General features: G+C 46.9%; 1 protein-coding gene across 1 annotated transcript in view; it reads left to right on the forward strand.

Moving 5' to 3' along the window:
- The window catches only part of STAB2 (stabilin 2), a gene marked incomplete at both ends in the record, with an annotated part of 93,093 nt that overhangs the window by 54,440 nt on the left and 22,189 nt on the right, over nt 1-16,464 (forward strand). Inside the window, 11 exon segments of the mRNA XM_079714889.1 lie at nt 281-364; nt 1,639-1,785; nt 2,627-2,767; nt 3,845-3,904; nt 5,237-5,413; nt 6,783-6,872; nt 9,263-9,409; nt 10,688-10,744; nt 11,875-12,001; nt 13,541-13,690; nt 15,417-15,521. Of these exon segments, the coding sequence (XP_079571015.1) occupies nt 281-364; nt 1,639-1,785; nt 2,627-2,767; nt 3,845-3,904; nt 5,237-5,413; nt 6,783-6,872; nt 9,263-9,409; nt 10,688-10,744; nt 11,875-12,001; nt 13,541-13,690; nt 15,417-15,521 (1,285 nt within the window).

A 16,464-nucleotide genomic window follows, 5' to 3' on the forward strand; every position in this document is an offset into this window, starting at 1 on the left:
TTCTAGGTGGTGGGATTATGGGTAGTTATTTTCTTCTTTATACTGTATTTTCAAATCTTTAATACAGTCAGCATATGTTATTTTTATACCAGATAAAAATAAACATTATTCCAACGTCTAAGAATCTGAGTGACTCTGAATCTAAGACTAAATAAAACACGGGTCTCCCTCTCCAGTTTTCTCTCCCCTCTGCCATCATGTACTCTCTGCTAGTTGTTTGAGCCCCTGCCTGTACTTATGTTAAGTACATGGCACGTGGCCCCCACCTTCCTTCCTACAGGAGCACTCTGTACGAGACCTGGTTGGTCCTGGCCCCTTCACTGTTCTGGCACCTTTATCTGCAGCCTTTGACGAGGAACCCCAGGTAAGCATGAAGCTAGAGACAGGTGAAAGAGGTTTGAGATTGGAACACAGTCTCTGGGCATCACCCTGGAGACAACACTGAAGACATTTCTGGACAGTAGATCTAGGATCGGCTGGAGCTGACCAGTAATGGAAGGGGCTGCTTCTTGGTGTAGGGACCCCTCTCAGGGGAAGCATTCAAGTGGATTTGGGGTAACCACTGGCCAGAGACTTTCTAAAGGACATTCCCGAATAGGGTAGGAGGTTAGAAAAGACCAACAATTCTTAAATAATTCAAACCTCCCAGAGACCACCGCCCCCCGGAAAAAAAAGGAATGAAAAGAAATGCTATATTAATGGGATATAAATAGTTTCTTTTCTTGCAGGACTTATCAGAGCCTTTACTGTTTAACATTCACTTGGACTCTTCATGCTGGATTACCTATTAATATATAATAATGTAGCAAACATTTATTGATGGTGCCAGACACTGTTTCTAGTACCTGGCGTAGATTAACTCATGACGGTCTTCATGACAACACAGTAAGCCGAATGGTATTATCATCCCCATTTAACAGTTGAGGATGTTGAGAGAAGTAACTTTCCCCAGGTCCCACGACTAGCAAAATATGGAGCAAGGATTCAGACATGACTCTAGAACCTGTGTTCCCGACCACCGCCCACACTGCTTCTCTATGCATATATTTTGGACACCAGTGAAGCAGGAACACAGAAATAGTTTTTGAAAAAAATTTGACATTTGATTATTTTTAAGCATCCAAAGAGTTATCATGAAACGATGATAACCTCGTGGGCTTTATTATCACACTGACTCTATGATTAATATTGTTTGTAGTTTGATTTACGAATGACGAAGCATGGTGGGCTTCTCCATACTAACGGTGTAAATCTGGCCCAGGCATCTCCGCAACAGGAGGCTGTACTGTGTGGTACTACCCGGCATTTTTTCACAAGAGCACTTTTTTTTCAAGTAGCGTCTCACGGGACTTGGGGTCCTTGGCACATGTGTTGTGAAATGTTGGACCCGAGGAGCTCCAAGTTCCCTTTTACTCTGAGATTCGACAATGGAAGCAGGAAAGGAACTAAGGCTGCCTTCTCTCTCTTGCCTGAATGATCTCTACCGTAACCCTGACTACAAGCCAACCCCGACTGCCGACTTCCCAGGGTCTGGGTGGGAACAGAGGTATGGGGGAGAGTCTGGAGGAGCGGACAGCAGAAGGGAAAGTTGGAGCAGAAGGCTTCTGACTCTGGCTGGAACCCTCTGATCTATGGCAGATTAAGGACTGGGACAAACAGGGCCTGATGCCCCAGGTTCTTCGGTATCACGTGATCGCCTGCCACCAGCTGCTTCTGGAAAACCTGAAATTGACCCCAAATGCTACTTCCCTCCAAGGGGAGTCAATTGTCATCTCCGTCTCTCAGGTAAGAGAGGCCACCTCTGGAAGGTGCCCATTTTCCTTGGGCCCTCTCTCTTTCCTCTTCCTTAGAGTAGTAAGAGGAATAATAACAATAACAACTAACACATGTGGAGTGATTGCTGTATGCCAGGTACTCTCCGAAGTATCTTATGTGTACTAACTGATTTAATCCTCAAAATAATCCCATCATGTCGGGGATTTCCCATCATGCAAATACTACTATTTTCCCCAATTTACAAATTAGGAAACTGAGCTTAGAGAGGTTAAGCAACTTTTCCAAGGTCACACAGCAAGTAAATATTAGAGCTGGAATTGAAACTCAGAGGCAAGGCAGCTTCAGGTGGTCAAGAGAACTGCTTTGGGCAGCACTGGTCAGAAGCTGGAGAGGGATGAAAGCTTTCGTTCAAAGCATTTGACCGTGCTGATCCCTTCCTTCCCACAAAGAGAAACAAATGGTGGCTGTGGAATCCATTACAAAGGGAAAAAAGTGTGTAGTGGGGTCAGAAGGGGGGCTGGTGGTGTAGAGAACACACGTGAAAGAGAGGCCAATTTTGATCTGCTTTTTATTTCATATTTGAGAATCACAGTGAAATGACTGTTTTGGTTGATTACTTGCTATTAACTTCTCCAGGTGAAAATTACATTCTTGTCTCAGTTTTTTTTTATATAATCATAATAAAAAATGTGCTCAAGTAATTTGTATCTTCAGATTTTTCCCACGGCTCTACGTAAGTATTCACTTTCACGATGATTTAACATGTTCATGAAACATTTTGAAAAAAGTGATTTTGTGTCTATTTCTCTTTGTGCTCATGTCCTTTTTTTTCTTTTTTGATTGATTTCAGGACACAGTGTTGATAAATAATAAAGCTAAGATCATATCCAGTGATATCATCAGTACCAACGGAATCATCCACATCATAGACAAATTGCTATCTCCCCAAAACTTGCTTATCACCCCTAAAGATGCCTCTGGAAGGATTCTGGTGGGTGAACTCATTGTCAGGCTCTCAGCTGGAATGACTCGCAATACTCATCATTTATTATCTCAATTCTGATTTTGAGGCATTGTTTCAAGATATTTTAATTTTGCTGCTTCAATCTCAAGCTACTATTAAAAACCTCATAAATACCATTCTTAGTAAGAAGTAAATAGGCAAAAGTCTATTTTAAATAATTGAATGGATTTTATGTTTTTCTTTAGTGTCCACAAGGGCAGGTGGTCTTGTATAGATTTGGAAGATGGAGAAATTACATAGATGGATGATGATGATGATGTGTGAGAGAGACAGATGATAGATGATTGATAGATGATAGATAGATAGATAGGTGATAGGTAGGTAGGTAGGTAGGTAGATAGACAGACAGATACCACTAAAACTGAACCAGGAGTAAAATGTCTTCTCAATTGACAGAAAAGACAATTTCAACTTTTTTGTTATTTATTAGTATTGGGTCCTTCATTGCGGACAGCAGAATCCACTATATCTCACTTAAATAAGAAAGAGTTTCTAAAGATATTAAGTATATCACCAAATCTCTTAGAAAGCCAAAGAGCCTAATTCAGATGCTACACAGCTGGGAACAAAGCAGCCCAGGGACACCTACAAAGGGAGGACACCTGACTTCACCATAGGGCTGTCCTGTACCTGCTACGCCCATGCCACCTGTCTCCAGCCTCATCACTAGGACATGAGAGTCTGGATACCAGATGCCTCCACCCTGTGCTCGTCAGAAGATCTGATATTCCTGCTAGCAGCCACCACCACCTCCTGTTGTTTCTTTTCACCTCTAAGTCTTGCACAAGCACCTCCGCCTGGGGGATCCCATATCACATATGGGACTCTAGCTGCAAGGCAGTCTGGGAAAATGCAGTGTTTGGCCATCCAGCCTCTGTAAAGCTGAAAGGCATGGGTACAGTGGAGCTGGGGTGGGTGCTGACGAGCCAACCTACAGTACCTGCCACGCTATCTTCCCCTCATTTTATTCAGTTGAGCTTTTGTTAAAGTGCTTTGTGAACTGTAGGCAGAAAAGTTTCATTCCCATTCTTATTATCTTTGCAGCAAAATCTTACAACAGTGGCAATAAACCATGGCTACATCAAATTTAGCAACTTGATACAGGTAAAAACCTAACAGGAAAGTTACCTCAGGGAATATAACCTGCCTAAAGAGGGTTGGTGTTTGGAGGGTTTTTTGTTTGTTGTGTGGTTTTTGTTTGCGGCACTAGCCAGCTGTTGTGGGATCTTTGGGAAAGTCCTACTTTTCTGAAGAACAAAGTCATTCTCCGCCACTCCATTCCCCAAATGTTGTAGGGTTTGTTCCCTGGCTGAGTTAGAAATTGAGGTATTTGAGGCTGGAGCAAGGGGAAGGAATTAGGATGTGCCAGTTCCTGAAATAGGTGTTTCACATCTGGAATTATCACCCCTGTTACCAAGATGGGGAAACTGAGACACAGAGATGGGAAATCTATGCTGATGAGATGGGCAGAAATTACATTTCAGACCACATTTTTCTGACTTCAGAGGTGACTCCCACGAATTGAGTAGAGAAACTTCTTGTTCAAAGATTTCGGAGGAGAATCAGGAAGGAGCGGGGTTCTCCAAGACCCCTGTCCGCCACCTAACCCCAGCAGTCCCAGGAGGGCTCTAAGAACCCTGGGGCTCCCACAGCGCAGTCTACAAACCTGGTGTAGACCAGTGATTTCCAAAATGGCCTGGGGCTCGGGTTCTCTGGGAAACTTTTTAGAAATGGAGATTTGAAGGTGTTCTTAATGAGACTCTCCAGGGGTGTTACAGACCAGTATCTCTGCCCGCCCACCTAGCCCCTAAACCTTATACTACCCCCATACCTGGACATCAGGTCTGCTTGAACACAGGCTTTTATTGCAAGGGAACAAGCTTCTCTGGGGCTCAAAAAAAGGGAACAATAAAGCCTACTTCATAGTGCTGTTGGGAAAATTATAAGAAAAAAATATATATGATGCACCCCTGCTATAGAAGCTTCTCAAAATGATTCTCACCCATTCATCTGGCAAGTTCTTTTTTTGACTCTGTGTGATCTAGAAATCTTCTAAATATACAGGAGTATCTCAATATTGTATAGGTTTCACTTTTTTAAAATGAAATATGAGAAAAGTGCCAAGTGGGTCTTCCAGAAATTAAAATATTTGGACGAGAGTAGTAGCACAAAAAGATAGAGAGGAGAGATACTTGCTGAAGTGTTTCCCTATTAACAAAAGCCCAGAATTTGACTTTCTGTTTTACTTTCTAAGAAAATGAAGGTCCGAATGACTGGAGTCTGATGGGCCTCTAGTTTCAGGGACCAGCCAGAGTCCCCAAAAGCCCCAGGGCAGGCACGGAGGGGACCCCGGGCTGGCTGGCTCTGGTCCTCAAGGAGAGCCTGTGCCTCTTGGCTGGGCTTTGCTGCGCATGTGACCAGCTCCCTGCGTTTCAGGACTCGGGCTTGCTGAGTATCATCACTGACCCTATCCACACCCCGGTCACTCTCTTCTGGCCCAGCGACCAAGCCCTCCAAGCCCTGCCCCCTGAACAACAGGATTTCCTGTTCAACCAAGACAACAAGGACAAGTTGAAGGAGTATTTGAAGTTCCACGTGATCCGAGATTCCAAGGTATTTTATTTTCACACGGACGGGAGTTGCAGGGGTGCCCCTGGGGTGATCAAAGCCAGGAATTGTCCGTGCATCTCCCCCAACACGGTGCGAAGGTGGCCTGAGCATCCCCTGCCCCACTGTGTCCTCCTCTGACAGCCTGTGGTGAATTGACCCCTGCCGTGTAGCACGTCTCGTTCTGTTTCTCCCACTGGCCATTGTTTTTGTCCCAATTTTAACCAATACCCAAGAGCATCCTTCCCCTCTTGTACTGCAGACCAGCTTTCTCCCTTCCCTAGTTCACATGGCAAAGTGGCCATTGACAACAGTCCCCAAGTTTCTCCCAGAATGACTCTATCTCTCCCAATTACAGAGTTTCTAGGCAAAGGTCTGATTCATCCAGCTGTGACCAGCTGTTGGCTTCTGAGCCGATTCTCTGTGATCAGGGAAGCAGGATCTTGTGGGAACGTGGCAGCTCTTGCTAAAACCCTGTCTCTTTGGGTCCTCAACCAGGACCCTGTTTCCCTCCAGGAATGAGACATCTAATCCAAGAAGGCCAAATGCCCTCCCTCTGGTTAATTCGTAGGACCTGTAGTAGTTTCCTAGGGCTGCCATAACCAATTACCACAAACTGAGTGGCTTGAAACAACAGAAATGTATTCTCTCAGAGCTCTGGAGGCCAGAGGTCTGAAATCACAGTGTTGACAGGGCCGTTCCTGCTGAAAGCTCTGGGGGAGGGTCTGCTCCCTGCCTCGCTCTTAGCTTCTGGTGGTTGCCAGACATCCTTGGCAACCCTGGCTTGTAGTGCATCCCTCCAGTCTCTGGCCCTGTTATCACATGGCTGTCTATCTTCTCCCTGTGTGTTTCTGTGTCTTCACGCGGCACTCTCCTCTCTTCTTAAAAAGGCACCAGTCATATTGGATTAAGGGTCCACTCTACTCTGGTATGACCTCATCTCAACTAATTATATCTGCAATGATCTTATTTCCAAGCAAGGTCACATTTTGAGGTAATGGAGACCAAGACTTCAGTAAAACTTTTGAGGGGACACAATTCAACCCATCACAGTGCCCTATGCCACCTCCCTAACTCTGATCCTGCCATGGGCTTCATACACCAACACAGCATCTTCCATGGACTCCTGAGCATAGATGGGGATGGAAGGCTGCTTGAAACCAGCTGGAGGAAACTTTCCCCACAGAAAAAATGTCCAGCTTCCTAGAGAGCCCACACTTATTCTTCCTTTTGATTATATCTACTGTCATTTTAAAGCTGGAATTATTAGAACTCTTAGAAAAATTGTGTCTGCATTTGGTTTGTTGGCAAAGCTCCTTGGGGCCATTCTTCAGCCCAGATTTGGGGTGTTAATATGGCACCATCACTCCTACAGGTTTCGGCAGTGGATCTCCCCAGGTCTGCTACCTGGAAGACCCTGCAAGGTTCCGAGCTGAGTGTGAAGTGCGGAGCTGGCAGTGACATCGTGAGTATTGTCACCCAGTGGAAGCTGGGAATGCATTCCCCAACCACTGCCCCTTCCAGGAGTTGTTCATTTTTTCCCGCATTGACAGCAAGCTCTTTTCTCTCACTGCCTTCAGGGCTACCTCCCCTGAGTAAATGGATATGAAAAACCTGGTAAGTCCTGGCCAGCCCAAGCCCTCACCAGGTGTCAGGGAGCCTCCCTTTACACGTGCAGAGAGCAGCTTTTGGTTGATTTGGGGGGAAGATTTATTTTCCAGTGTGAGACACTTCCCTGAAGCAAGAAAGTACACTGTCATTCCTTTTCCTTCCTTCCCAGCCCTACTGCAGCCTCCCCTCCAGCCCTCTCAAAGCATGTCAGAGCCAGCTCTGGGTTACATCTACCTAGATAGGCCAACAAAGAGAAAATTTGCAATTTTCACCTTCCTTAGCTAGTTCCTTAACAATATTACCTTCCTGTAATTCCATGTGATGAATGGGTCTGATGGGATAATAGTAACTACATCCTCTATCTTTTATTTAAGGGAAAATGGCAGTGGCTTAAATATGTAAGGGTTTCTCTCTCTCATAAAAAAAAAAAATCTGGAAGTAGCCAATCCAGAGCTAGTATGATGGCTCACTGGGGGAGCTCCTTCTGTCTTCCTGCTCTGCAGCACATGTTTCCAGCCTCACAGTCACCTCAAGGTGCAACATAACTGTTGGAGCTCCAGCCATCGTGTCCACTTTCCAGGCAGTAGAAAGGAGAAAGGGCAAAAGGGATGCAGCTCCAAGCTGAGCTGATTACCTTCAAGGAGCCTTCTGAGAAGTCCCAGATAACATTCTGTTTACATCTTCTGACAAGCCAGAATCCCCTTAGTGATTGGATTGGAATTGCATTGAATCTGTTACCAAATATAAAGAGTGTTAACATCTTTACATCCCAACTTCTGGAAAGTTATCCTAATCTACGTACTCTCTTGAGATCAACTATACTGTCTCCATAGACCAAACTGGATATTTATCAAAGAAGAAGAAGAAAATGTTCACTGCTCATCCTGAGTGCTAATAGAACTTTCAGGCACTTTGTACTCAGGGTACTTTTTTTTTTTTTTTTTTTTTGGCTGCATCGGGTCTTAGTTGCAGCACACAGGATCTTTCGTTGTGGTGCACGGGCTCTTCGTTGTGGTGCGCAGGCTTCTCTCTAGTTGTGGCGTGTGGGTTTTCTCTTCTCTAGTTGTGGTGCGTGGGTTCCAGAGCACATGGGCTCTGTAGTTTGCAGCACGCAGGCTCTCTAGTTGAGGCGAGCAAGCTCAGTAGTAGTGGCACACGGGCTTAGTTGCTCCACGGCATGTGGAATCTTAGTTCCCTGACCAGGGATGGAATCCATGTCCCCTGCATTGGAAGGCGGATTCTTTACCACTGGACCACCAGGGAAGTCCCCAGAGTACTATTTAGTTGGAACTTTATAACAACCCTATGCAGTGGAATCATTAATCCTATTTACCTGGTAAAAACAATGAAACCTCAGGGAAGTTCAGGGACCTGTTCACACAATGTATAAGTAGAAGTGGGGGATTCAGCTGCAGTTTTCCAGTGTTCTTTCCACTGAGTTACACAGTGTACATCCCATCAAACACTAGAGAGAGATTTATCTTTTTCTTTTCATGGAACTTTCTAAAAGCATTTGCTTCCTGGGAGGGAAATATATCCATCAATTTACTAGCTGGGTGGACCTTAGGAAAGAAAGCCTGAGGACTGTTGCAAGCATTAAACAAAATCATGTATCTAGAGCACCATTTAGACAATGCCTAGTATACGTGAGAAAGTTATTATTGTTAAAAGGGTAAAGCCCATCAGTGTATATTTTGGAAAGGAAGTTGTACCAGTAGCTTTGCTAGGTGCTAGCACTAAATATGAAAACTGGGTAACTGCATGCGAAGTGGCCAGGTCAACCAGGTTTATCCTGAGCCACGGCCAGGCCATCCCTACTCCACCCTGTTACCCCCACTGCCAGCATTTCTACTTTGGTAGAGGCAGTGCTGCCGAGCGGCCAGGAGTGTGGGCTGAGGCTGCCAGCCTGGGCGTGAATGCCTGCACCACCACTTACCGACTGTGTCACCTTGGTGAGTTATCTAACCACTCACTGCCTCAGTTTCTTCATCCGTGAATGGGAATACCAGCAAGAGTAGCCACATCCTAGGGATATTGTGAGGATTGAAAGAATCTGCACAGGTAAAGCATGAAGGACAGTACTTGGATGTACTACGTACTGCGTGTCTGAGATAAAGATGTTGGCCGTCGATACATATCAGTTCTTTCTGACTCTAGCAGGTGCTGGCCACATTCCACGGCCTGGGAAGAGGAGAAGTCTGAGGATTGCTGACTGTTCCCCTGCTCTCTCTCCCTCTGTCACAGGGCGAGCTCTTCCTGAATGGCCAAATGTGCAGAATTGTGCAGCGGGAGCTCTTATTTGACCTGGGCGTGGCCTACGGCATTGACTGTCTACTGATCGACCCCACCCTGGGGGGCCGCTGTGACACTTTTACCACTTTCGATGTCTCGGTCAGTCCTAAACACACTACTGTAGTAAGGGAACCTTGGGCCAGGGAACAGCCCTCACGGGTTGTGGGACCCTGCTGGGAAGCCACAGAGGGCTGGTCCCCGGTGAACACAGGACCCAAGGGATCAGAGCGCCACATGACAGTGCTCTTCAGATCCAGAATCAACAGCGTCTACTTAGTCCCGTACAAGCCTTGCCCGTTCTTTATCCACCCACACACCCATCCACTCATCGCCTTGCCACTAAGGAAACAGTTGTTGGGAACCAACTGTGTGCCACTCATCTACCAGTCATTTTCAAACCCACCCACCCGTTCAGTCATTCACTTAACCATTCTACAAGCATTCTTTGAGCCTCTGCCAGAATAAACCATGAGAAATGCCGTACTTGACAGGGTATGACTACAAAAGTGGCAGTTTCCTATGGTTCAATCTAATACATGCCACCATACCTCCATTCATTTGCTCATTCATTAACACTGGTTGAACTTCCGTGCCGGGTCCTGCACTTTATGAGGCGCGTGTACATTTCACACACGTTCATCCATCCGGTGCCATTTATTGACCTTTGAGCCTACTGTTTAGCTCAGTGCTCATCTTACCCCTATCCAATAATAGAAGCAGTTATCACCTACTCTATTATGCAAACTTGTAAATTGAGTCTCAAAGAGGTGAAGTGACTTACATGGCAAAGCCTGTCACCAGTTGATTTCTGTACCAGGCAACTTGTAGACATTCAATAAATATCCCAAATTACTAGGATAACAGTCAGCCAAAGTAGGAGATGAAAAACCAGTTGTTAATTTCTTCACTTTCAAAGTATCTATACAGACATTTTTTTCAGTTAATCATTTTTCCTCACCAATCCCCTGAAAATCAAATAGCAGCAAGAATTATTATCCCTGTTTTAAAGGTTAGAAGACTAAGGATCAAAGAATGTGATTAGCTAAAACAATCACAGCTGATTTATAATGGAACTGACACTTGCATCCACATTTCCCGCTGCTGCTATACCGTGTGCCTGTGTGACCCTGCCCTGGTCCACCTCCATCTAACAGGGAATTTTTACCTCAAAGAACTAAACTAAGGAATTGAGGTCCATGACATACCTTCAGAATTCTCTATGGCAAAGTTACAGAGTGTTAGCTTTTATATCCTTGATCATAGCCAGAATCTTAAGATTAGTAAGTTCTTAGTCACATAATCAAGGCATTAACCTGGGGCATTCCTTGTGTTTCCCAATATTCTGGATTTTTAAGTGTTTCTTTTCTTGCATACTAGGGGAATTGTGGGAGCTGTGTTCATACTCCCAGCTGCCCCAGGTGGACTAAACCAAAGGTAATTATGAACACAGTGATAACGTTTGGAGAGTGATAGGTTTGTTTCTCAGACCCCGGTCTCCTGGTAGCTATGAGTGTGCATGCATGTGTGTGCATCTGCAAGCGTGTTATAACTGTGTGTAATGAGTTTATGTCTTTCTTTCAACAATCAGGCCAATGGGAATAGAGATGAACATTCTTAGCCCAGGCAGCCTGTCAACCCACTATCCATCTTTTAAGAACTGTCTAGGAGAGTCATGGGATGACAGACCTAGAAGGGGTGGCAAAGACAATTATAATTATAAAAATAATAGTTGTATTTTGTTGGTTGCTGTTCATGTCCCCGGCTCTGTGCTGGTCCCTTTATTTTGATATTATCCCTATTCCCCATTATAATACTCGTAGAAAAATATATTACCTCCACTTACAACAGATGAGTCTCAGAGAGGACAAGCAATCAGCCCGAGGCCACACAGCTAGTAAGGAGCAAAGCTAGGATTAGAGCCCAGCATGCAATGTAAGAGTAATGGTTAAGCCAATGAAATTTGGGGTCCACAGTTATGGGGTCAAGTTCTCGTGGGTAATCTTTGGCAAGTCATTTTATATGTTTTTGCCTCTGCAAAATGGAGCTAATAGCAGTTCTGTGTGTGATTATTAGGAAAAGTAAGTTTTTAAATGTGGGTACAGAGCCTGGCACATAGCAAGTGCTCATTAAGTATTAGTTGTAGTACTTACTCCAAAGCCAAGCTCTTTCTACTCTACCAGTAACCCCTCTAACAGAAACACCCCTACAAAATGAACTGTAACCCCATACCCTCTCTACTGATGATCCTGGGGCCTGGCCACAGACCCCTCTCCTGATAGAAAGCCACCTCTTTCCCACTCCCTTCTCAGGCAACCACACCTTTTGCAAACAGCTCTAAGGGTTAAGACGGGGATAATCTTCTTTCCGTGGAGTCCACCTCTGCCCCCTCCCCCATTCATTTGTCTCCCTACACCCCTAAGAAGAGAATTCCCTGTACAGGGCTCATGACCATTGAGTCCCATTTTCTACTTGGGCAGTACCTGGGATCCCCCACTGGGGGCGGACTAGAGCCCAAGAGCCCAAGGGGATGGAAGGTGGAGGGATGGTTCAATCTCTTCCTTTAGGGTGAGAAGCGGAAGTGTCTGTACGACTTGCCCTTCAGGAGGAACCTGGAAGGCTGCAAGCAGCAGTGCACCCTGGTGATACAGCTCCCCAAGTGCTGCAGGGGCTACTTCTGGCCAGACTGTCAGGGTAAGGGAGCCTCTTACTGCCTTGCAGTTCTGAAATGATTGTGCAGTCACTGTGGAGCATTTGAAAGTACTGTATGGGGGGCCGGGGCGGGGGCACGGGGAGCAGGGGGGTATATCACTCTTAATGATTCTGCTAAGAAAAGATCCAAAAGCAAGTATTCTGAAGAGCTGTGCAGCTTTCCTTCTCCTGTTTTGTTTTTTCTTGTCATATTTGGTTTTTACAGAGTTCAGATTCTACTGTGCATAGATTATAAATCACGTGTCATGCTTTTCTGCTTGATGTTATAGCATAAGACATTTCCCATGGTGTTAGAAACACCACATTTCATTTTTGACACCAGTCTATGATACGCATCCTAGTTTAAATGCATCTAAAGACACCTACCTTGGCAGGTTGCTATACCAATGTGATATGAATGGGCCCTTATTTCCTGAAATCTCCCCTGTTATGTGTAACATCGCCCTCCCTCCCTCACCTCACCCTTTCAGGAAAGGGCTCCTGAAACCCCTTTGTCTAGATACGACTTCTAGCCAATAACACAGCACGAAAAGCATAACAAATGCCATAGAACGTCCCATCCACCATGCGTTGATTTAAATGAGCACATTTATTGAGTGCTACTTCCCATATATGGGAACATCTGAACCTCGCAGCAACCCCTAAGAAGTAGGTTCCATTGTCATCCCCATTTTACAGATGACGAAATGAAGGCACAGATTGGATAAGAAGCACGCTTAAGGTCCCACAGTATGTCTCCAGAAGCCATGGTTTTAAGTACCATGCATACTCTATTCATCATGGTCCAGTTGAGAAAATTCTGGGCTGGGAGTCCACGCAATCACCCAGCCTCCACTCCACTCTCCATCACTAAAGCACAGACCATTCATAAAAGTCAGTGTCATCCCTTATATTTGTTCAGCGCTTTATATTTTCAGATGCTCTTGGTTACAGTGTCTCATTTGATCCTCAGAGTGGGCACTCTGTCATCCTCCTCCTCCTCCTCCTCTAGAGCTAAGAGAACTGAAGCTCAGAGCAAGTTCATTATTCAGCCCAGATCAGCACAAATCCAGGTCTCCTGACCCCCAAATACAGTGCACAGTTCAGTATATTGCTCTGCTGGTCCTATCAGAGATATATATATATATTTTTTTTTTGGCGGTACGTGGGCCTCTCACTGTTGTGGCTTCTCCTGCTGCGGAGCACAGGCTCCAGATGTGCAGGCTCAGCGGCCATGGCTCACAGGCCCAGCCGCTCCACGGCACGTGGGATCCTCCCGGACCGGGGCACAAACCCGTGTCCCCTGCATCGGCAGGCGGACTCTCCATGACTGCGCCACCAGGGAAGCCCCCCTATCAGATATATTTAAGCCATAGGCCAGTGGCTTGCTCTAAACATCCAGTGACACTATGTGGATATGTCCCCGGGGCCACAGAGGACAGAACCCACAGCTGAGGATGGGTTAGCTGCATGTTCACAAAGGTGCTGAGCTGCTCTGGGTCTGGGGAGGCTGTTGAGTCACTGCTGTTTCATCTCTTCCAGCCTGCCCTGGAGGACCAGATACCCCATGTAACAACCGGGGTGTCTGCCTTGATCAGTACTCACCCGCGGGACAGTGTAAATGCAACACCGGCTTCAACGGGACAGCGTGTGAGCTGTGCTGGCCAGGGAGATTCGGGCCTGACTGTCAGCGTACGTGGCACCCACTCCCCTGAGCTTCTGCCTGTCATTCGGCTGTATGCTCCCTGCCCTGATGCACACCATCCACCTGAGCTGGAAGCATCCTTCTTCCTCTCTTTCCTGGCCACCCACCTCCCATCTGTCTGCCCTCACATGCTTTTTTCCTCCTTGGATATATTCCCAGTTTCCATCCACTGAAAGAGCCTCCTCTCTAGAAGTGAAACTCACATCCCCTGCAGCCACCAAGGCAAGCTGTGGCCGACCAACACTCATTCAGTCATTCAACTATCACATATATGCCAAGACAGCTAATGTGTGTGGAGTGCCTACTATGTGCCAGGCAGGGATGTTGTACCATCTAATCCTCACAAGCCTTTGAGGTGGGTACTCTTTATTATCCCCACTTAGCAGATGAAGAAGCTGAGGCACAGAGAGGCTTAGTGACTTGAACAAAAGCCAGGAATGGTTCTAAGTTGTAGAACTTAGCTTTCAAAATCCCAGCTTTCAAGGAGTGTACATTCAAAGGGAGGAAACAGACAAAGATGACAGAAACAAAAATAGATATAAAGGCATAAAGAAGATGAAGCAGATGAAGGGAATCGAGATAGAAAGGAGGCACTGGTCCAGAAGACATCTCATGAAATATTTGAGTAGAGACCTAACAGAGGTGAGGGGGCTGGGAGGGGGACTATCAATAGCAACTTTGTCCGGTCAAATTTCAGCGATGATGGAAATGCTCTGTAACTCCGCCACGAGGAATGGTAGCCGCTAGCCACATGTGGACGTTGAGCACTCAAAACCTGTGACTAAGGAACGGATTTTTGTTTATTTTAATTAGTTTACATTTAGATAGCCACGTGTGATGAGCGGCTGCTCTAATGGACAGTGCAGGCTAGAGGAATGGCTTTCCTGGAAGAGAGACAAGCAAGTGCAAAGGCCCTGAGGCAGGCGTGGGCTCGGCATGCAAGGAACAGCAAAGCGGCCAAGGTGGCTGAGCAGAGTGGGCAAAGAAGAGGGAGAAAGGGAGGAGAAGGAATCTGAAGGTCGCCAGGGGCCAGATAACATAGGAGCTTCTTGCCCAGAGACAGAGCTTCAGCATCTAATCTAAGTGTGATGGCGGCCAGTAAAGGATTGTGAATGGGGGGTGGGGGGGTTGTCCTGAGCAGATTGGAAAGGACCACCCCAGCTGCCCCGTGGAGAGTGCACCATGGGAGCGCACGAGCAGAAGCAGGGCCAGCGTTGGGGAGGCTGATGCCGTGTTCTGGGTGAGAGCTGGTGGTGCCGTGGGCTAGAGCGCTGCTGCTGGAGGTGGTAAGAGGCAGAAGGATTGGTGTATTTCTTGAAGGTTTGACCATTCAGTCCATTTCTCTGTTAGGAGGCCCAGGTCACGTTCCCTCCCCCTACTGTTCAGTTACATACCCCATGATACCCTCTACTTCTGTGTTTACAACAACCACTGTATTTATAATTACGTGTTCGATAACCAGGTACTGCTAGACCGTAAGCACCCTGAGAACGGGGACCTTATGTCTTGGGTTTTCTGCTGTAACCTCATTGCCTGGTAGTGTCTGCCCCATGATAGCCACTGAATAGGTTATTTTTTGAAAGTCTGAATGAATGATATAAATGAATGAGTGAATGAATGTGGATAAACAGCATAGCCAACACGTGGTCAGTGGGCTTGGTTGATTGGATCCCCGATCTCTGCTAACTGATCACACTCCAACTTGCTCTACAGCCTGTGGCTGCTCGGACCATGGACAGTGCAACGACGGGATCACGGGCTCTGGGCAGTGCGTCTGTGAAACAGGGTGGACGGGCCGCTTCTGTGACACTCAGACAGGTCTGTCCTGGGGGCGGCCACCTGCCAGCGGCCCTGCGCTGCAGCGGACCCTGCCGAGAGTGGCCGACTGAGGGTGGGGGTCTGAGCGACATCGGAAAAAACCAACAAAGCAGGGGTTCCCTTTTCCACGAGGAATAGATGACTTGGCTGTGTGGCCCCAGGGTCCGGAGATCTGGTGACTTGAAGGAAACTAGATGACAAGATTTAACTCAAACCCGTGAAACCAGCACGCAGTCCTGTCAATCATGGAAGGACCCACCTCAAGCAAAGTATACAGGATGGGGCGGGAAGGGTCCCTCGGAATCGTGGTCCAGGCCCAGATGTGTGCAGACACAGAGGTGAAAGGTTTCACAGAAAGGGTGCTGTTCCCTGGAGACCAGGATCTGACCCCTGATTCAGCTGCTTATTAGACAAACGGCCTCAGCTAAGCCACCCTCTCCGAGGCTTGATGCGCTCGTCCGAATAAAGAGAGCCTGTTGCACGGCTTTCAGGGGAGGATTGTTGTGAGGGTCGGGGTCATGGTTTTGGAGTGTCCGGTGCATGTGGGGCGCTCAGAAACAGTAGCTGCCGTGATCACCATCCGTCATCGTCATCCTTGTCATGACCTTGATCCTTACTGAGCTGTCAGTTTTCTGAGGCCTCCCTTGAAGCCCAAGCCTCATGTTCGGGTCAAAGGTTGAATTCTCCAGTGTAAAGCACTGTCACTTCATCCTCCTGGGGGCAGAAGGGTAAGACCAGGCTCTTCCTATGGGCATCAGCAACCTGAAGCGCCAGCAGCCCCGCAGTCCCCTTAACTTCAGCTCCTCCCCCTTCTCTCCCCCCTCCTCCCCTCCTAATCATCCCGTGGCTTCATGCTGCCTCCTGATACTGCAGCCCCTTCCAGCCACCAAAGCCCCAGACTTCTCCCAGGCTCTGCAGTGCCCACAGAAGGCCTTGGAATTTC

Source organism: Hyperoodon ampullatus (genome assembly GCF_949752795.1).
Source record: "Hyperoodon ampullatus genome assembly, chromosome: 11".
NCBI lineage: Eukaryota > Metazoa > Chordata > Mammalia > Artiodactyla > Ziphiidae > Hyperoodon > Hyperoodon ampullatus.